At 37.8% G+C, this 27,827-nt stretch overlaps 2 protein-coding genes across 3 annotated transcripts in view; one reads left to right on the top strand and one right to left on the bottom strand.

Moving 5' to 3' along the window:
- Nucleotides 1-21,424, bottom strand: part of FAM227B (family with sequence similarity 227 member B) — a 265,178-nt gene extending 243,754 nt beyond the window's left edge. The window contains exons 1-4 of the mRNA XM_066276688.1: nucleotides 21,266-21,424; nucleotides 19,530-19,913; nucleotides 6,019-6,072; nucleotides 479-710 (exon numbers count right to left, since the gene is read on the bottom strand). Of these exons, the coding sequence (XP_066132785.1) occupies nucleotides 479-710; nucleotides 6,019-6,072; nucleotides 19,530-19,913; nucleotides 21,266-21,424 (829 nt within the window). The remainder of the gene's footprint in view (nucleotides 1-478; nucleotides 711-6,018; nucleotides 6,073-19,529; nucleotides 19,914-21,265) is intronic.
- DTWD1 (DTW domain containing 1) overlaps nucleotides 19,581-27,827 on the top strand; it is a 42,542-nt gene continuing 34,295 nt past the window's right edge. Inside the window, exons 1-3 of one of the 2 annotated variants that reach the window (XM_066274107.1) lie at nucleotides 19,581-19,713; nucleotides 22,195-22,320; nucleotides 24,073-24,389. In XM_066274107.1, the coding sequence (XP_066130204.1) occupies nucleotides 24,129-24,389 (261 nt within the window). In that variant the 5' untranslated portion in view covers nucleotides 19,581-19,713; nucleotides 22,195-22,320; nucleotides 24,073-24,128. Of the gene's footprint in view, nucleotides 19,714-20,442; nucleotides 20,517-22,194; nucleotides 22,321-24,072; nucleotides 24,390-27,827 lie in introns of those variants that run through there. The other variant, XM_066274109.1, reaches the window with a different exon arrangement.

Genomic DNA, 27,827 nt, shown 5'->3' with positions numbered 1-27,827 from the left:
TGCTTTTTACTCAGTCTGCAGCTATTCAGTACTGAATGCTAAATACTTCTTTCCTACAAGGTAACCTAGCTCATGTTCATCAACTCTCACCCCTTTTCCTTTGGGTTTTAAGTATTTATGTTCTGCTACCCTGGCTGTTGCTGGCTTGCTTGTCTCTGGTACTAGTATCAGTTGATACAATACTGTTTCCCTGATATTTGGCTACCTCTGCTCCAGCTTAAAGTTCACAGCTATTTGATTCTTTGTCTGAGCGATACTTTCTTTAAACCACGTGCTTATATTCAACTAAAAATCTGTACTGGACCATTTTGAAATGAAGAGGTTTTAAAATAAAATACAGCTATTTTTATGTTTTTAGATATTTTATACCTTAGGATTTCATTCTTTATGAGATTTCACATAGAGATACAGACACACACACACACACATACACACAGACAACTAACCATTATTTTACTCTTATAAAAATAAGGTTTACCTGTCTCAGAAACTATGCTGTCCCACTCAAATATCTTAGAGGCGTGGTTTTCCAAAAGCAATGAACATTCTTGTAATCTTGATTCCATGATCGCCACTGTATCATATATTCTAGGGACATTTTCCCATAGATATGTATAAATTGAATTAAATGAACTATCTTCTTTTATTTTATTCAGAGTGTATAACCATATATCATTATCTTCAAAAATAACTTCCTTTGGCCAATAATCCTGTAAAAAATGAGCTAAAATTGAATCAATGAGCTAAAATTGAGATTTTATTACATAGCATTATTATTATTATTATTATTATTTTTGTATTTTTCTGAAGCTGGAAACGGGGAGAGACAGACAGACTCCTGCATGCACCCGATCTGGATCCACCCGGCACGCCCACCAGGGGCGACTCTCTGCCCACCAGGGGGCGATGCTCTGCCCCTCCGGGGCGTCGCTCTGCCACGACCAGAGCCACTCTAGCGCCTGGGGCAGAGGCCAAGGAGCCATCCCCAGCGCCCGGGCCATCTTTGCTCCAATGGAGCCTCGGCTGCAGGAGGGGAAGAGAGAGACAGAGAGGAAGGAGGGGGGGTGGAGAAGCAAATGGACGCTTCTCCTATGTGCCCTGGCTGGGAATTGAACCCGGGTCCCCCGCATGCCAGGCCAACGCTCTACCACTGAGCCAACTGGCCAGGGCCTTACATAGCATTATTTTTTATTAAACATAGTTTTCAAAAACTCATAGCCACAGACAGCAGTATAATGATTATAAGAAAGAAAAGAGACTGGGGAGAGAGAAGAGGGTAAAAGAGGGTAAATGGTGATAGAGACTTGACTTGGGGTGATGAACACACAGTGCAGTGTACAGCTGATGCAATATATAATACTATAGACCTGTGTACCTGAAACCTGCAAAATTTTATTAACCACTGTCACCCCAATTAATCCAATTAAATTTTAAAAAGTTTTGGAAATAATTATAAACTTAAGAAGTTTCAAATGCTTTATTAAAATTATTTTCCTGAATCATTTGAAAATACGTTGCTTAACTGATGATCCACCATCCTTTAATATTTTAGTGTGTGTTTCCTAAAAACAAACACATTTTTCTATATAACCTAAATATAACCATCAGAATCAGGAAATAAGCACTGATGCATTGTTCCTATTCAATCCTCAGATTTAATTCAAATTTCATCAATTGAACCAATAATGCCCTTTATAGAAGAAGGATTTAGTTCAATATCACACATTACATTTTGGCTTCATCTGTCCTTAGTTCCTCAGTCTTTTCTGTGTACTTAAAACCATGAGCTCACGTTGGTATCTTTGTTGTAAAGTAGCGTACCTTAATTCCGTGGGTTTACGTAGAGACGCCAAGGCAGGATACAGAAGAATTTTTAGGAGGAGATTTATTAATAAACCAGCTGCATATGACTTACATGGGGTATAGCTAACCCAAATCATGTGTGTGCAAAATAGCCCTGACGCTAGTTATATAGACTTGATCACATATAGGTTGGGGGAAAAGAAGGAGGAGCATGATATGATAATTAATTATTAACAGGCTTATAACATTCATCTATAGGATCTATAAAAAACATTCCTACATATTAAAACTTACAAGGTAACACAATAGTGATGTTGTTTTACATATCAAAGACATTCACAAATCTTTTAGTGTCTACCTCCCATTCCTTTGTCTAGAGGTATATGTTATTCTCAGGACTCCAGGAAGGGAGGAAGAGTTAAAATCAGTGTAGGATATGTAAATATTGTCTCTTATTGAAAGAGAAAGGAAGTTTTTAGATAATCTTTATCTTCTTTGTTGTCTAGCAAGTAGTAGCCTCAATCCTTCCAGAGAACTAGATGACCCATTTGTCCTTATAAGCCAGAAAGCTCCTGCATTCTTCTCCCTACATTTTCCACAGAACGGAGGGGGCAAGAAGCCTGACTTTTCCTCTTTAAAATGGTGTTGCCAATACTAAGTTTTACAGTTCTTTGGCACCTTATCACATCTTTAATTCTAATTCCAATTCCAAATATTCTAGTTTTCTCTCTTTCCATATTATAATTATCACCTCCAACAATGAAAAATCTAGCTGCCATTATCTTTAATATATGTATTAGTTTTATCAGTCTTTTCTAGTGATCACTAACCAATCTCTCATATCTACTGATAACCTCTAGCCTCTACCAAATGTCTTTCTTATCCCGACACCCTTTAACTGGCTGCTTATTCTACGGGTACACCCTCCTTATTCCAACTTGGGCTCTGATTTCCCATATCAGGCCATAGCCTACCTCCCCTCCTCCTGAAATCACACTCCACCCCTATCCCTGGCCATGTGTGTATACCATCCTTATTCCCTTGAACTCTGACACTTTTGGTGTCCCATGGACACCCTCCTCACTGTGGTTGAGTTCAGACAGCTTGCTCTGTGCTACCCCGGTACATCCCCATCTCCCCAGCCAATGTGGATGCCTGCCTTGGTTTGGCCCCCAAATGGCTTTAGCACTAAATTATTCAGGTAAGAAAGGAAAGGAAGAAAAGAAAACAAAAGAGAGGGGAAACAATAGGAATGAAAGGGGAATCACAACATTAATATTTGCAAATCCAAATATAAGATTATCTTTCAATATAATCAATTAATAACAAAACAAAGAGAGTTAGCCAATATAATTAAGAGTTTATAAGTAACAGAATGCCTTCTGGAATGATAGGAAATTTGCATATGATGAAACTATTTAATAAGTTTTGGGTAAAATATTCTGGGAATTTAGCTAAATGGAGATATATCTGAAATCTGCCGATCAGGAATTTTAAACTTGCCTTGGTCTATTTCACTTCTTTTCTTTTTTGTTTAAAAGCCTACTAAGCCACTAATGCTAAAGGGATTATAAAGTAGAAAACACAGTGGCTAGTTAGACCTATCAAAGCCCACTCAACTCTAAAATTTAATGATGTGCAGATTCTGCTAGTCTTTATTGATGATCTAAATTTGGGAAGCAGTTTGTCCTTTGTCCTATGTCTGTCGGACACTAGAGCTGATACCTTCTGCCATGGTCTGAATGTTTGTGTCACCCCAAAATGTGTATGTTGAAATCCTAACCCTAAATGTGATTGTATTAGGTAGTGGAGCTTTTGGGAGGTGATTAGGTCACCAGGGTGGAACCTTCATGATTGGTATTAGTGCCCTCCCTTATAAATGAGGCTCCAGGGAACTTGCTCATCCCTTTTACCATGTAAAGGCACAGCAAGGAGACTCTCTATATGAAACAGGAAGCAGGTGTTGTACAAATCTGCTGGTGCCTTGATCTTTTTTCCCCCAGCTTCCAGAACTATGATATAAATTTCTGTTGTTTATAGGCCCTCAAAAAGCTTACTAAAGCTGTCATATACATCTTTATTTATGACTTGTGCTAAGGATAATAAGTGCCTAAATAATACCAAGCTTTTAATGTTGGAAAACTTTCTCAGAGGGATCTAGGTCCCTCTGCCATTTTGGAATAAAGAATATTACTTAGATACATTAGTGCACTTTCCCAAATCCTTCTAACATATATTTTAAAAAAGACACACAATGCCTAGGTACTAAATGTCAAAAATACAAAAATCTCAGGAGAATAAGATATAGTCACAGTATAAAATCCCTGGAGTCAAACATTGTCAAATTAAAATGACAGTCACTTTTGGAAACATAGTCCTTATGGATCATTTAAACAGATGGATGGATGGATAGGAAAATTGAACAGAGACAGGCTTTCCAGAAAGCCATAGCAGTTTAGAGTGCATTTGTATTTCTCTTATATTTTATTTACTTGTTTATAATATGCCTCATAAAAAAGAATGATAGTTTCACAAAGGCAGGGTCCTTTGCCTGTTTTTACTCTTAATTTGAACAGAGTGACTATTCACTTTTCACTTGAAATAATTAGAAAATTTCATCTGAAATTATAGGTTCTCAAATATGTATGATGGTATAGTCTAAATGTCTCTATAATTATTTGCTGAGTTTGGCTTAATTTTAACAATAATTCCTTTCCCTTGACATTAAAAAAGACCTGGAATACTATAATTAGGCTACAGCACATTTTCATCAATATTTAAATTAAAATTGTTGCAAAAGCTTGTCCTAAACGTAGTTCAAAATATCTGGCTCTGCCACAGTAACTGAAATAAACTTTTTGTAAACTAGGAATATTTTCATTTTCTATTTGCTGCCTAAAAGAACTCAAGCCATTTTCAAAACATTAAGAAAAACTTAAACAAATATAAAAACAATATGGATATTTGAAAATAGATATTTTTAAAACTCAATTGTCAACAGTTTAGTCACAGCAAATTCTGTTTACATTTAAGCATAAGTAAGTGCAAATTAAAATCTAATCTACTCAAAATATGTACACGCCTCATTAAAAAGCCTCCTGTTCCCTCTGCCTTCCACACTAACATCTTTTTCTTAGCCCTTGACACTCCACAATGCAAAACAAACATGACCTTCAGACTCAAAAGGACATGGACCCAAGAGAAAATCCATACAAGTCCAATAACTTCAGATCAGTAGTTAAACATAAAGGAAACTAGAGCTTTCAATATAAAACCACATTATAAATATTTTATTCTAATTCAACATCAAAGAATACCGATACAACATGACTACATATTACCTGAGTCTAGCTGTGGTAAATAGTTAATGATGTTAGTAAGCATAATTGTTAGATATTCTTGAAGGTGTAAATATATAAGACAGAAATCTTATATGAACAATATTATATAGAAATTTCTATATAATTCTTCTGATAAGACACAGGACAAGAAATTTCTTAAAGTGAAAAAGAGAATAGAACAATGACAAAAGGGAATGGCTGTAAGATAAGAGCTTAATGAAAGGATGTAAATATTTATAAACATTTCCCACATTAACTGCAATGCTATTTATGATCGCTAAGATTTAGAGGCAGCCCAGGTGCCCATCAGTAGATGAGGGGATAAAAAAGATGTGGTTATGTTTACACAATAAAATACTGCTTGACAATAAAACAGAAGGAAATCTTACCTTTTGCAACAAAAAGCATCAATGGACCTGGAGAATATTATGCTAAGTGAAATAAGTCAGTCAGAGAAAGGCAAATACCACATGATTTCACTTATATGTGGACTCTAATGAATAAAATAAATAAAACAAAACAAAAGTCATAGACACAGACAACAGTACGGTGATTACCAGCGGGAAAGGAGGGTGGGGAGGTAGAAAAAGGTATAAGGGCGGGATAAATGGTGACAGAAGGAGACTTGACTATGGGTGGTGAACACAGAATACAATATACAGGTGATGTATTGTAGAATTGTACATCTGAAACCTATATAATTCTCTTAATCAATGTCACCACAATAAATTCAATAAAAAGTTTCAAAAAAAAAAAGAAAAAAAATGGGACCTACAGAATTTCTGTTCCTACGATCTTTTTCTAAGCTTTTACATCTCTATAGCTGATTATTTTAAAGGATGTATTGGCACATAAAATAGAATGCTCTACTCACCCAATTTTGAAGCTTTAAGAATTCTTCAATATTCTTTGGAGGTTCTTGATTTTTCTAATAAAGGAAAATCAATATTGTTCATTAACATAAATTTAAGTTGTTGGTAATGCTTGTATATAATTTACTTAAATGAAGATGCTGAACTTAACTTATAATTTTCAGAATCTTAAGATATTGTAAAATCTTTACTTTATAAAGTCCCTTCTTGAAAAGTGACAGAGATCAACGTTTAAATTCTGTGCCTCCAAACCAAATTCTATAAAAGGCTTCCTCTGATACACTGATCCTAGAGAAAAGCTCCATATGAGTCCTTCTCAATGTCCTCATTTAATTTTCTTACAACAGTTACAAGATATTTTGGGGTATCTTGGATGGTGTCTGCAATAAATCTAGAGCCAAAAATGTAATAGCATGCTTTTCTTGCTTATGAAGTATTTAAAAAGTCACACTAGTGATGTGGTGAAAATACTTAAAATTGTTGGATGTTTCAGTGTAATAAATAATAATTATATTTTTATTAGTAGTTTTTTTTGTAAATTAAAAATATATTTATCAATATACAAATTAATTTTAATCTAGACCACACCTTGCTCTTCCTTACCTTAGAGACTGTGTACACATTCTTCCTGCTGCTTAGAAGGCTCCCTGTCCCAAACCCATTTCTTCCAACCCATTTTTGGCCCATTTAACTCATTTCAAGTATCAAATTAAAAGCCACTTTTTCTAGGAAGCCTAACTTGGTCCCTAAAAGATTCTCTATGGTAACAGACAGCAGATTTTTATCTTTATAAGGATAGCAACTATGGTGTCATCACTGCTGAAGTGAAAATTTCATACAGAGCTGGTCCATGCTCATAAGTACTTTCAGTGTGCATTAATTAATAAATAAATGAGTAGATGAATGTCAGAGAAATATGTAGGTGGTTTAAAAATTTTAAATAAGAACAAACATTTCCAGAGAATGAAAAACCAGCAAGAAGACAAAAATAAGAGAAATTCAGAATATCCTATTATAATATCCAATTGGTTTGATGCTGATATGGCTGGAAAGATTGCATTACATTTTAATTTATTAAAATACATATTTCTAACCAGTAGCTAAAATGATCAAGATTACAATTTCACAAGGCCATGTTTTATAAAAATAACCACACATTTGAGTTTGAAAATATTTCTTTCTCTTAATATTGTTTAAAATATATGATTTATATAAGCAAATATATAAATATAAATAATAAAAAACAAGGGATATATGTGACAATCATAAAAACAAGTATTCAGATACAAAGATGCATTGTGTTGTCAGAGAAACTTTATTGAAAGCACTAGGTCTAGTCTGATTGTGAGGAGTAAGAAATAAGAGAGAAGATACATAATGTGCATAGAGACAAAAACTTTATGATATTATATCTTCACAGCAGAAAAACCTGGAACAAGTGAAAATCCTATCTTTCTGTGGGGTAAGTGAAGAGTGGAGAATGCTAGTAAGCAGGAACAGTTATACAATTAGTGACAATGCAGAATCCCAAGTTTAAAAATGATTAAGAATTTTAAGCTGGTAATGTCAGACTGTTACACCAAATGTAGGGCCCTCTACTCATGAGGCCTTGTGCAACAGCACAGGTTGCAAGCCTTAAAGGCTGCCTTACCTGGAAGCCTTGATGACCTGAAATCCAGAAAGAAATATGTCCCTTCTAAGTGAGGATAAAGCTGTGGCAGCTTCCTTACCCAGCAGTGAGGTATGCACTCCCATTGAGGGACGAGTTGGCCTGACATGATTCAGAACTTCACAGAGTTGAAGAGCAATCAGCTGGGCCTAAGGCATCAGTGTAAACTGGGATAACAAACTGGAGTCTGAAAGACACTCAAATGCAAAAAACAAAATTAATCCCATAACTCACTTCTGAAAATTAAAAAAAAAAAAGGCAGCAAAGGAGGTGGGGCAGGGAAGTTAGAGAATTTATAGGCCAATGCATTCTTGTAGTAGTTGGGTTCCAAGACCCTGACAGAGTTGACTCCAAAGGAGAACCAAACATATTTAAAACTTTAGTCCAAGCCTTTTCCAACTTAATACTGACAAGATATGAGGTGGCTATGAAGAGGGAGTTTGGGGTTGGGTTAATGAAAGCTGCAGTCAATGGTAAAGCTCAACTCAAATCTAGGAAGATTTCCAAAGATCAGCCTCGCACTCTAAATACCAAGGAGAGAAAAAGGCTTGTGCTCTCTCAGAACTAAATTAAAGTACACCCTCCACATTTTTTCCACATGATGTCTAATACATAATAAAACAATTACAAAACATACAAACTATTATAAATATGTTAAAAGTTTTACAATACACATTGGATTATAGTGCGTGAAAAAAAGGGGGTATTTCAACAGAAACAGAAATTCTGAAAAGACATTAATGAAAATTTTAGAACCATGCAAATACTAATCATAAGAAAACTGGTATGTCTAGATTGATATTAAACAAAGTAGTCTTCAAGATAAGGATTATTGCCAGACACAGTAAGATTATTTCATATTGATAAAATGTCAACTCATTAAGAAAACAAACCAGTGCTAAATGTATTTGCATCTAATAAAAGAGCTTCAAAATAAACTTAACAGAAATTGATAAAGCTAAAGGAAAACATGGGAAAAAACACAATTATATTTGGAGATTTTAACACATTTTTCTGAGTAATTGATAAATCAGGCACATATTCAAATCCATAAAAGTAGATAAAAAATTTGAACATTATCAAGCAACTTAACCTAATCACATTATAGAACATGCAACTGCAGAATACACAATCTGTTAAAGTAATGAAACATGAAACATTTACCACAATGAAGCTATACCAGATTGTTATTGAGATATATTGGCCCAAAATTTTATTATAATGTCCTTGTCAAGATTTGGAATTAAGATTATTCTGGTCTTCAAAAAAAGAGAAAGAATTGGGTAATGTTTCTGGTTTTTTTATTCTCTAAAAGAATTTTGAAATCTGAAAGATCAATACTATTTCTTCTTTAAATGTTTGATAGACCTTGCTGGTGATGCTAACTAAATCTGAAGTTATGGGGCAGTTTTAAATTTAGAATACTCATAGCCTTTTGTGTTCCTCCTCCGCCTAACTCCTATGTTGAAGCCCTACCCTGATTGTGATTATATTTGGACATGGGCCTTTGGGGAGGTTATATTAGGTCATCAGGGTAGGACTCTAATCTTATAGAGGTGTTGTCCTTATAATAGGAAAAGACACCAGAGAGATCTTTCTCTCCCTGAATGCACAAAGGCCACATGAGATGGCAGTCATCTGTAACCCAGGAAGAGAGATCTCACCAGAAACCAACCCCTGACGGCACTTTGATCTTGGACTTTTGGCTTTTATAATTGTGAGAAAATAAATTTCTGTTGTTTATGCCACACAGTCCATTGTATTTTATTATACCAGCCGGAGCAGATTAAGACAGATACAATTTCTCAAAATTAATATAAGATTATTCAGGTAGTCTATTTCTTCTTACATCAGTTTTAGTAAATTGTACTTTTCAAGGAAAATAAAGTGTCAAAATTTTGACATAAATCTTTGTTTTTAATATCCTCTAATTGTTTTTACTATCTCCAAATGTTTTCGTTTGATCCTTAATATTTGCACTTTGAGTTTTCTCTTTTCTCTTGGTCAGTCTATCTAAGGGCTTATCAATTTTATAAATCTTTTCAAAGAAGGAATTTAGGCTTTGTTGCTTTTCTGCAGTGCATATTTGTTTTCAATTTCATTGATTTCTGCTCTTATCTTCATTAGTGCCTTTTAACTTATAGATATTTGCGAATCTTGCAATGTAAAATCTGATCCTATTATGAAGCTATTTGCTTGACAATCCTGTTCATAACTGAGCTTTTATCACAATTTTAATTCTTATTCTTCAATATGAATAGAAATTCAAGGATTCATACATATTTAATAAATAAATATAGAAATATTAAAAAGGTAAAAATAAAAAGCAGAAATCGAAACAACTGAATATAAAATCTGAGAGGATACAGACAATAGGAAGAGAAGGAAACTCTTAAAATATCTTTTTATTTTACTTTTTTATTTAATTAATTGTGTTTACATAGATTCTAGGGTCGCCCTGAATGCATCCCCTCTCCCCCCTATTCCCTTCAACATCTCCCTTGCCCCCCTCCCTACAGTGCCCTCCCCTTTCCCTTCAGGTTTATCCCATCCTATCATCCCCTTTCCCTCTGTCCTCTTTTCCTCTGGTCCCTTTTTTTTTTTTTTTTTTCATTTTTCTGAAGCTGGAAACAGGGAGAGACAGTCAGACTCCCGCATGCACCCGACCGGGATCCACCCGGCACGCCCACCAGGGGCGATGCTCTGCCCACCAGGGGGCGATGCTCTGCCCATCCTGGGCGTCGCCATGTTGCGACCAGAGCCACTCTAGCGCCTGGGGCAGAGGCCACAGAGCCATCCCCAGTGCCCGGGCCATCTTTGCTCCAATGGAGCCTTGGCTGCAGGAGGGGAAGAGAGAGACAGAGAGGAAAGCCGGCGGAGGGGTGGAGAAGCAAATGGGCGCTTCTCCTGTGTGCCCTGGCCGGGAATCGAACCCGGGTCCTCCGCACGCTAGGCCGATGCTCTACCGCTGAGCCAACCGGCCAGGGCTCCTCTGGTCCCTTTTATCCTTCCTCTGTCTCAATTCCATTCCTCAGTTTTCATTATTCCTTGGATTCCTCAAATGAGTGAGGTCATATGATATTTTTCTTTCTCTGCCTGGCTTATTTCACTCAACATAATAGTTTCCAGGTCCCTCCATATTGTTGCAAAAGGTAATATTTCCTTCTTTTTCATAGCCCCATAGTATTCTGTTGTATATATGTACCAAAGCATTTTAATCCACTCGTCCACTGATGGACACTTGGGCTGTTTACAGATCTTCAGTATTGTGAACAATGCTGCCATAAACATGGGGGTACATTTTTTTCAGTCGGTGATATGTTGTCCTTGGAATATATTCCTATAAATGGGATGGCTGGGTCCAAGGGCAGTTCCATTTCTAATTTTTTGAGGAATCGCCATACTGTTTTCCACTGTGCCTGCACCAGTCTGCATTCCCACCAGCAGTGCAGGAGGGTTCCCCTTTCTCCACATCCTTGCCAGCCAGCACCTATCATGTGTTGTTTTGTTAATGAGCACCATTCTGACTGGTGTGAGGTGGTATCTCATTGTGGTTTTAATTTGCATTTCTCTAATGATTAGTGATGCTGAACATTTTTTTCATTTGTCTATTGGCCATCTGTATATCCTCTTTGGAGAAGTGTCTATTCATTTCTTTTACCCATTTTTTTATTGGATTGTTTATCTTCCTGGTGTTGAATTTTACAAGTTCTTTATAAATTTTGGTTATTAATCCCTTATCAGATATGTTCTCTCATTGTGTGGTTTGTCTTTTTATCCTGTTTATATTGTCTTTAGCTGTGCAAAAGCTTTTTAATTTGATATAGTCCCATTTGTTTATCCTGTCTTTTATTTCATTTGCCTATAGAGATAAATCAGCAAAGATATTACTGTGATAGAAGTCAGTGAGCTTACTGCCTACGTTTTCTTCTAGGATGCTTATGGTTTCACAATTTACATTTAAGTTCTTTGTCCATTTTGAGTTTATTTTTGTGCATGGTGTAAGTTGGTGGTCTAGTTTCATTTCTTTACAGGCAGCTGTCCAGTTTCCCCAACACCATTTGTTAAAGAGACTGTCTTTACTCCACTGTATGCTCTTACCTCCTTTGTAAAATATCAATTGTCCATAATGATGTAGGTTTATTTCTGGGTTCTCTGTTCTGTTCCATTGATCTATATGCCAGTTCTTATGCCAGTACCAGGCTGTTTTGAGTACAATGGCCTTTGTAGTATAACTTGATATCAGGAAGTGTGATACCTCCCACTTTATTCTACTTTTTCAAGATTGCTGAGGCTATTCGTGTTCTTTTTTGGTTCCACATAAATTTTTGGAATATGTGTTCTATTTCTTTGAAGCAAGTCATTGGTATTTTAATTAGTATTGCATTGAATTTATAAATTGCTTTGGGTAATATAGACATTTTAATAATGTTTATTCTTCCTAACCATGAACATGGTATATGCTTCCACTTGTTTGTATCTTCCTTGATTTCTTTTATCAATGTTTTATAATTTTCTGAGTACAAGTCTTTAACCTCCTTGGTTAAATTTACTCCTAGGTATTTTTGTTGTTGTTGTTGCAATAGTGAAGGGAATTGTTTCCTTAATTTCTCTTTCTGACAGTTCATTGTTCGTGTATAAAAATGCCTCTGATTTCTGAGTATTAATTTTATATCCTGCCACCTTGCTGAATTCGTTTATTAGGTCCAGTAGTTTTTTGACTGAGACTTTAGGGTTTTCTATATACAGTATCATATCATCTGCAAATAATGATAGTTTTACTTCTTTTCAAATTTAGATTCTTTTATTTCTTCTTCTTGTCTGTTTGCTGTGGCTAAAACTTCCAGTACTATGTTGAATAAGAGTGGTGAAAGGGGGCACCCCTGCCTTGTTCCTGATTTTAGGGGAATTGCTTTTAATTTTTGTCCATTAATTATAATGTTGGCTGTGGGTTTGTCATAGATGGCCTTTATCATGTTGAGGTATGCTCCCTGTATTCCCACTGTGCTGAGAGTTTTGATCATGAATGGGTGCTGGATTTTATCAAATGCTTTTTCTGCATCTATTGAAATTATCATGTGGTTTTTCTCCTTCCTTTTGTTTATGTGGTGAATCACATTAATTGATTTAGGAATGTTGTACAATCCTTGCCTCCCAGAATAAATCCCACTTGATCATGGTGTATGTTTTTTTTTTTTCATGTATTGCTGGATTGGGTTTGCTAATATTTTGTTGAGGATTTTAGCATCTAAATTCATCAGGGATATTGGCCTATAATTTTCTTTCTTTATGTTGTCTTTGCCTGGTTTTGGAATCAGAATTATGATTGCCTCATAAAAAGAACTTGGAAGTCTTCCTTCCTCTTGAATTTTTTGAAATAGCTTGAGAAGGATAGGAGTTAGTTCTTCTTTGAATATTTGGTAGAATTCACCAGTGAAGCCATCAGGCCCAGGGTTTTTGTTTGTTGGAAGCTGTTTGGTAACTGTTTCGATCTCTTTTGTTGTAATCAGTCTGTTTACGTTTTCTGATTTTTCCAGATTGATTTTTGGAAGATTATATGTTTCAAGGAATTTGTCCATTTCACCTAGGTTGTTTAATTTTTTGGCATAGAGTTCTTCATAGTATTTTCTTACAATATTTGTATTTCTGTTGCGTCAGTTGTTATTTCATCACTCTCATTTCTAATTTTATTTATTTGAGTCCTCAAGGGGCCCCTTAACATTTCTTGTAGCATTGGTTTGGTTGTAATGAATACCTTGATTTTTTTTTTTTTTTTTGGTCTGGGAAGCTTTTTATTTCTTTTCCAATTTTAAATGATAGCCTTTCTGGCTAATGTAGTCTTGGTTGTAGGTTCTTGTTCTGCATTACTTTGAATATTTCTTGCCATTCTCTTCTGGCCTCAAGTGTTTCTGTTGAGAAGTTGGATGTCATCCTTATTGGGGCTTCTTTGTAGGTGATAGCCTTCTTTTCTCTAGCAGCTTTTAATATTTTCTCTTTATTGCATAACTTTGGTATTTTAATTATGATGTGTCTTGGTGTCTCTTTGGGTTTCTCTTTAATAGAGTTCTCTGTGCTTCTTGAACTTGTGAGACCCTTCCTTGCATTAATTTATGGAAGTTTTCAGCTATAATTTGATTAAATAAAGTTTCTATCCCTTATTCTTTCTCTTCTTCTTCAGGAACCCCTATAATGTGGATGTTATTTCTCTTCATGTTGTCACACAGCTTTCTCAGAGTTTCCTCAGACTTTTTTGAGTCTCTTTTCTTTTTTCTGCTCTGCTTCCTTGCTTTTGTTCATCTTGTCCTACAACTCGCTGATTCATTCCTCAGCTTCATCCATCCTTCTTTTAATTCCTTCCATTGTGTTCTTCATTTCTGATATTGTACTTGTCACCTCTGACTGATTTGTTTTTAATATTTCAATGTCCTTTTTCTTATACTTGCTATCTCTTTATTTAGGTGTTCATAACGACCATCTATAGTTGTTCTAAGATCCCTAAGCATCCTGACAATCATTATTCTAAACTCTGCATCCGGCAGTTTGGTTATTTCCATATCACTCAGTCCGTTTTCTGGAGATTTCTCTTGTGGTTTCATTTGGATTGCACTTCTCTGTCTTCTCATTATGTCTCTGTGTTTGTAGGGCTGGTTGAGACTAGGTTTGGTGTTGTCTGCCTCCAATTTTCAGTTGTGTTATTTCTAGGTCTTCTAGGGTTGGCATCAGCTGTTGTTTTTAATCCACTGTCAGGTTTGGCTTTTCTAATAGAACCACTTTGAAGTCTTGATTTGGTTATTTTCTTCTCAGTTATCTAGATGTTAGCCTTGTTTACAGATCTCAGCAGGGGGCTTATTTGAAACTGTATCCAGGAATGTTTTGGGTGTAACCTGAGACTCTGAAGGCCTGATCTGCCAGTTAGTCTCTCTGGGGCAAGATGCTTTCTCTGCTTCGGTAGGGGGAGGTGTATCTCAGATCTGCATGGAGACCTGAGTTACTGCCCCTCCTCCCCACTTCTTGTTTTCAGCTTTGTCTTTTTGTACTTATTGGAGCTGAAGAGATATCTTGAGATGGGTGACCCGGAACCACTTGTCTTGTGTTATGTGGAAGGATCAACCCCTCCTCCAGCTATGGCCATCTTCAGCACTGGATGAGTCAGCTTCTCAGGTCCTCCTATGCATTCCTCTGCCAGTCACCATCTCTCTCTCTCCCACCTTTCCTTTTGGAAGATAAGCCAGCCCTTTCAACACACCTCGTTCCCAGGACCCCAGGCAAGTGGCTGTGAGCGATATTTACTACTCTTTTCCTTGGAATGAGAGCCCTTCTGGTCTCTCAGCCTTACACCCCCTTTGTTCCTGTAAGCAGGGGAGACTCACCGCTCCTCAGCGCTCCCTACCAGGCTCAGTGTGGCTTCTTCTTTGCTCCTTGGTTTTTGAGAGCTGTTCTTGTAGTCCAGAGTTGGTTTTTCATCTAATTGTTCCTAAATTACTTTGTAATCCAGTTTGGTGGCATGAGCTGGGAGTCTGTGCATCTGCCTACTCTGCTGCCATCTTCAAGTCTCCCTAAAATATCTTTTTATTTTAAAGATTATTAGAAAGATATAAGAAAAAGCATCCCTTATACCTTACAGCACAGTGTAAGGTAATAGAGAATTTTTAAAAAGTGTAGTACAAATATAATGGTATAAGTTTAATATTCAACAAAATTTTGTGTGGTAGTGGGACAGGTTGCTGAAGAAATCTTCTGGAAACTAGAATTAAAGTTAATGAAAAGAATCAGAGGACAAAATAATTTAGAGGATTATTCTAGGAAAATGATTTCAATCTAAAAAGTTAACTAATAGTTGATCATCAATTAAGTGTGTGGCATTTTCCAGATCTGCAAAGTAGCAAAAAAATAATCGTTTCTTCTGATATTAGTTTAATATTGCTGCTGTAACTAAAAAGCACAAACTTAGTTCCTTAAAACAACACAAGTTTATTATCTCACAGTTCTGGAAGTCAAAATGGGTCTGCAGGGCTAACGCTTCTTTCTGGAGGGTGTAGGGGAGAATCTGCTTCTTCACCTTTTCTAGCTTCTGGTAGTCAGCTACATTCCTTTACTTCTTAGCTCCTCCTTCCAACCTCAAAGCTAGCAGTGTAGCATTTTCTTACCTCTCTGTCTTCTTGTCTTCCTCTTACAAGGATGCCTGCGATTATGTGTAGCCACCCATATAATTCAGGGTAATTTCCTCATCTCAAAATCCTTAACTTAATTGCATATGCAAGGTTCATTTTGCCATATAATAATACATATTCATGGAATCTAGAGATTATGATGTGGTCATCTTTGGCAGTGGTCATTATGCTCCCATTTATCTTTTCTCAGGAAGGATATATTTCATAAAAACAAAAGATTAAACAAAGAAAAAGGAAATAAGGAATCCAACACAGGAGAGCAGTATTGGATTGTAAAAGCAACAAATATTGAATGAACTCGAGTTTGTAAGTGCTCTAGAGGGACTATCTGGAAGGATAAAATAATTAATCTAGATTAATTGCATTTGATTATGATGTTTTTATCACTTTGGTAGAGTGTTTGAGGACAGACTACAAATAAGTACATATAAAGATGGCATTTTATTAAGACAAAGTAAAGTACAAGGTTGTAAAAAAAAGTTAACATGATCACAGTTGACTGATATTTACAAATGTTGATTTAAACAAAAACTGATATTTCTATACTGAAAGATGAGAGGATAATAAGAGTGTGTGGAGGGTTGGGAGAGAAGAAATATGTGGGTGTTATAAAAGAGCTTTATCATTGACTTCTATAGAAGAAAGTTAATGAATAATGTCTGAGATTGAGGAATCAAGAAATTGCAGTATGACTATATTTTGAAATATGGAGTAAATAACAGAATATTAAAAAGATTTGAATGAATTTTCCTTTTGAGAAAACTGAGTCTCCAGAGAGGTTGGGGACCACAAGGTTTTGGTTAAAAACCTAGAATGTGGCAAATGTAATTCTCACCAATATGTGTATGTTTCTTTACATTTTCAAGGCTCCCCTGCAGTTAAAGTAGGTGCTTTGGGACTAAATTCTGGCCACTGCAATGTGGGAAATGAGACATATGCCATTTTTAGGGCTGACTTCTAAAACTTTTTGTGAGAATCATTGTGCTATCTTTCTCATCAGGTAAACTGTATAATCCAAGTCCTAAGTGACAGCAGAACCACTAAAAATAAAAAGAAACCTGCGTCCTTGAGTTTAACATTTCATTTGACTAAAAATATCCATAACAGATTTTCTGTGAGAAGTAAAAGTTTATTGTATGAAACTGCTGAAATTTTGGGGTTTTCTGTGACAGTAGTAAACTCACTGTTTTGGTGTTTTTCTAAAATACGGTCACAAATCTTTGACAATCTTTTGAGAAGCAGAATTTATGTCCCCTCTCCTAAAATCTGTATAGGGCTTTTGTGGCTCATAACTAAAGGAATGTGAGAGAACTGACATTATGTTACCTTTTGAGGCTAGGTCAGAAAAGGACATGTGGTTTCTGCTTTGTCCATTGCAACATTCGATACTGGAGGACTGGGCCTGTGCTAAGAAGTTTCATTATACTGCTGCCATACTGTGAGGAAGCCCAGGTCATATGGAGAGGCTACACATAGGAGCTCTGCTAGCTAGCATTCATGGTCTGCCCAGCTGAGTTATAAGAAAAAGTCCCTCTGTGCCCTATTGAACGCGCAATTCACGAACATAATAAAATGGTTGTTTTAAGCCACATATTTTGGAGTAATTTACATAGCCATAGTAACTTAAATAAATCATGTCATTTGTTTTGTAATCTGTGCACTTGAACTAAAGCAGTTAAAAAAAAAAGATGTCAATTATTTATTTTTGCCTTGGAGACTTTGCTATTGGTACTTCTCTTACCTCCTGAAGCAGTGGCTTTCAAACTTTTTAAACAGAAACACAAAATAAAAAATAGATTTTATAAGCGTGACCTAGTGCATGTAGATATATGTATATATATGTAATTGGTAGAATTTAAAAGTCTATAAAGCAATACTTATCTTTACCAAGGGTCATGTACTGATACTTCCACACTATACTGTTTCATTTTTTTAAGGTGTAGTTTATGCGAAATAGATTCCTTGCTTACAAATGGGACCTCCAGAATGGGTCCCACACAATTCCTTTGAAATACACTAAGTAATCATTCTTCAAGGCCTTACTGAACTCCAACCAATAAGCCTTCATTGGCTAATTCTGTCTTTTTGAAATGTGGAAAAGAAAGGCTCTTAGCATGAATAATTTTTGGCAGAACTACTTTCTCTAAAACAAAGAGACTTTTAGCAGAACTTACTTTTTCTAAAAAGACTCCCTAATCCTGGCCTTGAGGCTGGTCTCAAAAACCGTGGTCTTGGCCTAGCTTTGAAAGGTTGCAGGTGTTCTGAGAATGTTTCTCCCTGAATTAACCTTAGAGATAAACATTGTAAGAAAGCCTGTTTCACTGCTCTGTTTTACTGCTATGCTTTCTCTCCTCCCCATTCCTCAATCAGTATATAATTCTGCCTATAAAACAGGGGGTCCCCAAACTTTTTACACAGGGTTCCAGTTACCTGTCCCTCAGACCGTTGGAGGGCCGGAGTATAAAAAAAAACTATGAACCAATCCCTATGCACACTGCACATATCTTATTTGAAAGTAAAAAAACAAAACGGGAACAAATACAATATTTAAAATAAAGAACAAGTAAATTTACATCAACAAACTGACCAGTATTTCAATGGGAACTATGGGCCTGCTTTTGGCTAATGAGATGGTCAATGTCTGATTCCATATTTGTCACTGCTAGCTGTAACAAGTGATATGACGCGCTTCCGGAGCTGTGAGGCTTGCGTCCCCTGTCACCGGAAGTAGTAATGTACTGACCATCAGTGAAAGAGGTGCCCCTTCTGGAAGTGCGGCGGGGGCCGGATAAATGGCCTCAGAGGGCAGCATGCAGCTCAGGGGCCATAGTTTGGGGACCCCTACTATAAAAGCTAATTCCAAACTGCAGTCGATGCCGCACAATTTGAAAGGCTTCGGTCTCTGTGTGGTTTGCGTGCACAGCTAGCTAATAAAGGCTTCGTAATTACTTAATTTGGCTTCGTAATTGTGTGGCAAGACGTTTTTTTCTTGCTGTTCCATTACAACACTTTTGAAATTCCTACAATTTATTAGCCATATAGTAGTTTCTGAACTACGCATGCTTAACCTGATGTGGTAAGCTCCTCCTGGTCAAGGTTCTGTCCATCTCTCACTCAACAACTACATTGCTCAGTATCTGGCCCTTGTATTTCCAACTCTAAGTTACCATTCACACCTTCAGCACGGGCTGTCTTTAGATTGGGGCAAAAAAAAAAAAGTGGTTTAATAATCTATCCACATATTATGCTTAATTTCAAATTGGAAAAGTACACAAAGCAGTCCCAACTCTACATACGTGTGTAGTTTTTAAGCAAATCAAATCATCAAAATACAAATACTTATCTTGACGTCGTCATTAACAAGTAACAGAACCAAGTTCTGACGACTGAACTATTTTGGTAATTGGTAAACTGGAAATGCGTTCATTAGGATCAGCATTTTCAAGACTCACTGTAACTACAGCTGGAGAGTTTATTTCGAGACCCACCCGCATCCCACCTATGTGGTTCCAGCCAGCCTCTGGAGAGAACTCAGAGCGGGCAGGCGTTGTGAAGCCCGGCCTCACTGACCCTGCCTACCCGGAATCCGGGATCCCTGGTCTCAGCGCGCAGCTCGACAGGTTGGGGCGGGACTTCCCGTGTAACCCCTCCCCGCCGTCCTCCCGCCGGTTACCTTCGCCGCGGGGCTTGCGCCGCGCCAGGCCCTAGCAACGGCCCTAGCAACGGCCGGGCTCCTCCCTCCGGTGTCGCCTGGAAAGCGCTCCGCCGTTTCCAGCACGGGCACGGCTGGGCGCGTGCCTGGGGTCCGGCGGAGCGGAAGACGCGCGGAGCTGTGCGAGGACTCGTGGGCTGTGCAGGTCTGCGTCCCACTCGGCTCTGAGGGGCCGGTCTTCGCGCGGGCTGGGACTGGTGGCCTGGCTGGAGCCGCGCGGCTGCGGAGGTGGACGCTCCTCGGTCGGGGTCCTGACAGAGGTCGTTCCCGGTGTCCGTGCGCGGCGCTGGCACTCTTTTTTGGGGGTCTTGCGGATCCCTGGGCAAAAAGGCTTCCAGGTTTTTCCTTAAAAAAAAAAAAAAGTTTTTTCCCTAACATTTATTTTCGATGCTTTCCGCCTTAAATAACATCTGCCCTGGCAAAGTTAGCTCCCCTAGGAACCCTATTCTTTTTTTTTTAGTGTTTGGAGGGGATTGGCTGTCACGGAAGGACAAGCTTAGCACAGACACACTAAGCGGTGCATTGTAGTATTTAAAATACGCAGGTGATAGTTACAAAATAAGCAAAGGAGTCTGTTTCTTATGTCTAAATTATTTGGGGGAATTGTAGGACAAGTAAAGGAATATATTAACACTTTAAAGTGCTAAGTCCACGGAGTTGTATGATAAAATAGCCATATAAAACCACATTTAAGGATTACGCTGTCAGAAACCCAGTGTAGAGTGTACAAGTAAGGCAGGACGGTCTGTCCACCACGTGGTGAGTGGTCTGGTGGGGCTCTTGGTCCTGTAAGGAAAAGGTGATACCTTGGATTTCAAAAAATGGATGTTGGCTCTGCATGTATTATATGACCCGGTTCTTAAAAATACTACAGGAAAATAAATATTTGAAATGAGTTTTATCAAACAGTACAGGATAGGGGAGTCTTATGGAATGTTCCGTTGAGAGGTGAGTCTATTTACTTGTTTGTAGCTACCAGCCTTTTCCATTTGTACTGTTTAGAGAGGAAGAGGAAAAAGAAGTCTGCCAGGCTGCAGTTGGCCCATAAAATAAATATAATTTGTCAAGTACCGCAGTAGCAAGATGCATTCTCTATGCCTTTTATTTTTATTTTTTTAGAATCGTTTTGATTAGTTAAGTATTTGTTTACTTCCTCTTGCATTAGACAGGGGTAGGTGAAATCAGGAAAGAAATCTCTTGCGGCGTTGACTCGTCGGCTAGGATAGATAGCTTCACGCAAAGGTAACTAAAAGTATGTTTTTCTATGTTAAATATATGGAATGAATGAGTGCACAAAAGTAAAGAAGTATGAGAGATTGCCATAGATCATCTAGAGTCCTGACTTTGAGACTTAAAGTTGAGGATTATGTACAAGGTAGAATTGATTAAGTTTTGGTGACTAGTTTTTTGGGAAAAGGGTAGAGGGACCATTTATTTTCAACTTAAGTTGCAGAATGATGACTGTACCTGTTAGTACCTTAGGAATAAAGTCTTTTTACATTTTCTAAGTAACTCTCACAACTCATATTTCCCTGCTTATATTTGGTGTTAACAAGTATGTTTTGAAGGTTTTGAATCATTTAGTTTGTAGCACATGCTTTGTACACATTTGAGACAGGCTGTTGGCTAGGTCAAAACAGATGCCCTGGTCCTGTGGTTTTAGAGGCCTTTGGAGGTAGCTGCCCACGACTTATTACTTCTGACCTCTTCTGTGTGTCCACATCAGCTGTAAGTGAGAGTATATAGGTGATGCAGAGGTGGGAGCCATAAACATGTCCTTTCACTGTCTCACAGATATTTATGTCGTTTGATTTTGTAGAGGAATGATCTTTACATGAGGTTTCACTATTATCCATCTAACTATATGAATGGAAGCCCAGACATCTCAGGAGGAGTACATTTTGAAAGCCCTAGAATAAGGCAGCAGTAGTTTTCCATTGAATACCCAGGGAAATGAAGTCAGGTTGAAATAGCCCAATCCAGTTTCTTTTGTTAGGATGAGCCTCATAATCAAGGTAACTCAAGGCTGATACAGCCTAAAAATGTTTCTCTGTAGGGACTTCAGGCAACATTGGAACAATCCCAAACCTAGAAGATTTAGGTGAAACTTAATTAACTCACAAAGTATAGAGATGAGACCTCTATTGCTATGACAATTAATCCTTGTTGACCAGCAGATTTGTAGCTCCAATTTCTGGAGACTAATAGGACCACCTCCCAGGCTTTTAAGACTGCTTCTTGTGTCCTTAGAATGAGGGTTTTTTTGGGAAGTAAGTCTATTTACTTTTTCATTTTGTTTTGTTTGTTTTAAAATTTTTTTAAAAATTCATTTTAGAGAAGAGAGAGAGATAGGGAGAGAGAGAGGAGAGAGAGACAAAGAGAGAGAAGGTGGGAGGAGCTGGAAGCATCAACTCCCATATGTGCCTTGACCAGGCAAGCCCAGGTTTTCGAACCGGCAACCTCAGCATTTCCAGGTCGACACTTTATCCACTGCGCCACCACAGGTCAGGCTGTTTTGTTTTTATTTTAGGATTTCTTTACATGGGTTAGTAGGTGGACTCTAGAGATCTGCAAAGCACCTGAAATTGTGAGCAAAATAATGTGTCTATATATGTATTTTCTACAGATAAAGTCCAAGATTCTCATGTGATCTTAAAAGGATCTGAAACTCAGGAAAAGGTGGCAACTGAATATCCTGCTTGCGCTGTCCTAGTCATGCGGGCCTATTCACAAAGATGGAAGCCATTTTTAGGTAGGTGATTTGGTGTGGGGGTCAGAAGTACATAATGTTTTTCATTTGTGAGGCAGGAGGATGTAATGGGACTATCATTCTGAAACACCACTTTTTCTGAAAAATCCAAAATGTTAATCTGTACCTAATCAATACACATCAGAAATATTGTACAATATTTTGATTTTCCCCTTGGGTAAATTTGGCAAGTATATTTTACTTTTCCTGAAATGACCATCATTGATTTTTCATTTGTTTGTTTGTTTTTTGCATTTCTTTTTTGAGTCTCAAGCTCACTGGGATTTTAATCTGTGAAAAACTCCTGGGCCTGGCTGGCTGGCTCAGTGGTAGAGCATCCACCTGGCATGTGGAAGTCCTGGGTTCGATTCCCAGCCAAGGCACAGAGGAGAAGCACCCATCTGCTTCTCCACCCATCCCCCCTCTCCTTTCTCTCCTTGTTTTCCTCTTCCCTTCCCACAGCCAGGGCTCCACTGGAGCAAGGTTGGCCCGTGTGCTGAGGATTGCTCCATGACCTCTGCCTCAGGCATTAGAATGGCTCCAGTTGCAATGGAGCAACACCCCAGATGGGCAGAACATCACCCCCTAATGAGCTTGCCAGGTGGATCTTGGTTGGGTGCATGTGGGGGTCTGTCTCTCTGCCTCCCTGCTTCTCACTTCAGAAAAAATACCCCAAAAATCCCGCACAAAAACCTCCTGATGAGCAATCAACTACCTTCTTGTAAATTATCTTGTATATTATTATATGTTCCACCAAACGTTTTGTTCATTCTATTTGGAAGACCACAGAAAGTTTCCTATTACAGTCAGTGTTTTCGCCTGTGTGTGTTTGTACGCAGAAGTGCCTAGAGCCTCTTAGTTAAACACCACAATGCCATAAGGCTTTATGATAGGAGAATCATTTTACAGCTTTGGAATGCATATTAAATCAAAAGGGCCCCAATCTCTTTCCTACCCAAAAGATATTGTGCTTACAGAGTATTTGAAAAACAGTTTTGGCAGCCATCATCCTTTGAAGGAAATATTTAAGTGGAAAAGTTATTTTGCTGTTTTATCTTTAGAACTAAGAATCTAAATGGTATAAAAAAGAAAAAGCAGTAGAAATTCTTAGAGTGAGCACACATTAATATTACTCTGGAAAACTTTATAAGCTCACACTATGTTTTAGGGATATTTTACAAATAATAATCGGTAGTAGATGCACCTCATATTTTAATGGATGTTTAGTTTTATTTTTCTGTATAGTTTTAATTTAAATTGGAGAGGATTATCTTATTTTATAACCAACTAAATTTTACTGATTACATTGAAACCTTGTATTTTCATTAGAGTTCTGGTGGAGATGTCATGTAATATCAATTCAAAGAGCGTATATGGTTGAATATATTCTGGCTGATACTAACATTAAACCATTGCATTCCTAATGCAAAACAAAATTACTGTCGTTGGAACAAAAAGAGTCACTGAAAAATGGGTTGCTAGTACCTAAACTTTATATTTGGAGTAATTTTTCAAAGAGAGAACTTTTCTGTTTTTGTAGGGGAAAAGGCTCCAAAGGGTAATTTATGGCTTTGAGGTTATTCCATTTTAATTTTGTATTTTAAAGTATGCTATTTAGTGACTTGAAAAACTTGGTAACTTTTGTTATTAATACTAAAACCAGCACACAGTTGTGAATTAAATTTAGTAATTTTCTTTGCAGAAACAATGAGTAAAATGTTTTGTTTTATTTTGCTCTCCACTTTTTTTTTTCAGTGCACCTGTGATAATGTGGTTTAGAAACAGACGTTAAACTTCTGTCTGAATGAAAAATGTCTCTCAATCCACCTGTATTCCTCAAAGAAAGGGAAGAAACCAATTCAAAATTAATGGAACTACAACAGTCACAAACTTCCATAGTTGTAGAAGATCCTCTTCAAGACTTATGCTTAGCATCTCAGGAAGTGCTTCAGAAAGCTCAGCAAAGTGGAAGATCCAAGTGTCTTAAATGTGGTGGTTCAAGAATGTTCTACTGCTATACATGTTACATTCCAGTTGAAAATGTACCCATAGAACAGATACCACTTGTGAAGGTTGGTAAGAAATTTAATTACTTAATGTAGAAAAAGTAGGTTTTAAAAAGACCTCTCATATTTGCTGTTCTAATGTAACTGATGATAAGTAGTATCATTATAAAATTAATTATATCACTAGAAATGTAATCCTACAGACTTGTAAACCTATTTGTTTTTCTTGTCTCTGGAAAAAGAGGTGCACGTTGCCAAAACACTTGAGTCTGAGATAAATATAAATAGTATGATTTTTAATGAAGTTAATCACTTTTTAAATGAACAATTATAATTCACTTACAGCATAGAAAAAAATGTGGTATAAACATGAATACCACAAGAAATAAGTTTATAGACTGCCTGAAGCAGCTTCAAAAACTGCCTCAGGTCCTTGGACTACTCTTTGAGGAAACGATCCCAAAGGAACTAACTGGATAGGGTTCATTTTTGTTTAGGCTTTTGTAGAGTGGGCTTAGCTCCTTCCTATTTGTTGACATGAAGCATGTCAGTGACCAGAATGAAACTAAACTAAAATTGAGAGCTCTGCTGCTTGGGTTGTGTAATTAATTGTAGTGATTTAAAGCCAGATTTAAAAAAATATATAATGCATTTGAATTGATGGCTTAGCTTATACTTTCTGTTGTGTTAGATCATACTTTCTGTTCTAATATCGGCAAAAGGTCTGTAGACCATCATGTCTATGTAATCAAAGAATTATTTATATGTATGTTAACTTGTCTAACAGTGATCAGCATTTAGAAGTAAATCAAATAATGTATAAACTTTGGTGCTTATTATAATTGTAGTGAAACTAAACTCTACACATGGGCTCATTAGAATTGGTGAGTAAGAAAATACATTGTAACTATATTTAAAAACATTTAATGTGGTGATTTTTTTTTCCCCCCCGAAGCTGGAAACGGGGAGGTAGTCAGACAGACTCCCGCATGCACCTGACCGGGATCCACCCAGCATGCCCACCAGGGGGCAATGCTTTGCCCATCTTGGGGCGTCACTCTGCCGTAATCAGAGCCGTTCCAGCACCTGAGGTAGAGGCCACAGAACCATCCTCAGCGCTCAGGCAAACTTTGCTCCAGGGGAGCCTTGGCTGCGGGAGGGGAAGAGAGAGACAGAGAGGAAGGAGAGGGGGGGGGTGGAGAAGCAGATGGGCGCTTCTCCTGTGTGCCCTGGCTGGGAATCGAACCCGGGACTCCTGCACGCCAGGCCAATGCTCTACCACTGAGCCAACTGGCCAGGGCCTAATGTGGTGATTTTAAGGTTCATTAAAATTAAGGTAAGAATATTTTAAACCCAGATTAAGTTTAGCCTAAATATCATCTTGGCAAGTCCACAGTCTTCTCAGATCTAAAATCACACTTACAGGCTATTGGAAAGTTTACTGGCGTGGATTTTAATCAGCTTTATAGTTACTGCAGAAAAATCAAGAACTTGAGGATAATGATGCTTTTTTTTTTTCCTGACTGACTGTGAAGCTCCACCCTATCCCATGCACATGAGCCCCTGTGCCGGTGCTGATCACAGAGAGTGGAACTCGCCTCAGCTGGGCCATTTGTGAGGAGCCTTTCCTTAGGATACCCCACTAGCGAGGGTTGTTAGGTCTTTCTTTTTTTTAATTGATTTTAATTTATTGTGTTTACATAGATTCTAGTGTTGCCCCGAATTCATTCTCCCCTCCCCAGTATCACCATCTCCCTTGCCCCCCTCCCCATAGCGCCCTCCTTTCTTCCCTTCAGGTTTATTCCATCCTATCATCCCCTTTCCCTCTGTCCTCTTTTCCTCTGGACCCTTTGATCTCTCCTCTGTCTCAATTCTGTTCCTCAGTTCACATTGTTCATTGGATTCCTCAAATGAGTGAGGTCATATGATATTTTTCTTTTACTGCCTGGCTTATTTCACTTAGCATAGTAGTTTCCAGGTCCATCCATGTTGTTGCAAAAGGTAAGATTTCCTTCTTTTTAATGACCCCATAGTATTTCATTGTGTATATCAGGGGTCCCCAAACTACGGCCCATGGGCCGCATGCGGCCCCCTGAGGCCATTTATCCAAGCCCCCGCCGCACTTCCGGAAGGGGCACCTCTTTCATTGGTGGTCAGTGAGAGGAGCATAGTTCCCATTGAAATACTGGTCAGTTTGTTGATTTAAATTTACTTGTTCTTCATAAAAACGAAACTAAGAGACATGGACAAGAGAGTGGTGGTTACCAGGGGTGGGGGGAGGGAGGACGCAGGAGGGAGGGAGGGAGAGAGTTAGGGGGAGGGGGAGGGGCACAGAGAAAACTAGACAGAGGGTGACGGAGGACAATCTGACTCTGGGTGAGGGGTATGCAACATAATTTAATGACAAGATAACCTAGACATGTTTTCTTTGAATATATGTACCCTGAAATATTAATGTCATCCCATTAACATTAATAAAAATTTATTAAAAAATAAATAAATAAATAAATTTACTTGTTCTTTATTTTAAATATTGTATTTGTTCCCGTTTTGTTTTTTTACTTTAAAATAAGATATGTGCAGTGTGCATAGGGATTTGTTCATAGTTTTTTTTATAGTTCGGCCTTCCAACGGTCTGAGGGACAGTGAACTGGCCCCCTGTGTAAAAAGTTTGGGGACCCCTGGTGTATATGTACCACTGGTTTTTTTGTTTTTTTTTTTAATTCATTTTAGAAAGGAGAGAGAGAGAGAGAAGGAGGGAGGAGCAGGAAGCATCAACTCCCATATGTGCCTTGACCAGGCAAGCCCAGGGTTTCGAACTGGCAACCTCAGCATTTCCAGGTCGATGCTTTATCCACTGTGCCACCACAGGTCAGGCCTGTACCACTGGTTTTTAATCCGCTCGTCCACTGCTGGACACTTGGACAGTTTCCAGATCTTCGCTATTGTGAACAATGCTGCCATAAACATGGGGGTGCATTTCTTCTTTTGAAACAGTGCTATGCTGTTCTTGGGTATATTCCTAAAACTGGGATAGCTGCGTCAAAAGGCAGTTTGATTTTTAATTTTTTGAGGAATCTCCATACTGTTTTCCACAGTGGCTGCACCAGTCTGCATTCCCAACAACAGTGCAGGAGGGTTCCCCTTTCTCCACATCCTCACCAGCACTTATTCTGTGTTGTTTTGTTGATGAGCGCCATTCTGACTGGTGTGAGGTGATATCTCACTGTGGTTGTAATTTGCGTTTCTCTAATGATTAGTGATGTTGAGCATTTTTTCATATGGCTACTGGCCATCTGTAAGTCCTTTGGAGAAGTGTCTATTCATTTCTTTTACCCATTTTTTGATTGGATTGTTTATCTTCCCGGTGTTGAGTTTTACAAGTTCTTTCTAAATTTTGGTTATTAACCCCTTATCAGATATATTGTCAAGTATGTTCTCTCATTGTGTAGTTTGTCTTTTTATTGTTATTATTGCCTTTAACTGTGCAAAAGCTTTTTAGTT

This window comes from Saccopteryx bilineata, chromosome 4 (assembly GCF_036850765.1).
Source record: "Saccopteryx bilineata isolate mSacBil1 chromosome 4, mSacBil1_pri_phased_curated, whole genome shotgun sequence".
NCBI classification, from domain to species: domain Eukaryota; kingdom Metazoa; phylum Chordata; class Mammalia; order Chiroptera; family Emballonuridae; genus Saccopteryx; species Saccopteryx bilineata.
The sequence above is the reverse complement of the archived record's forward strand: the minus strand, read 5'-3'. Positions and strand labels throughout refer to the sequence as shown.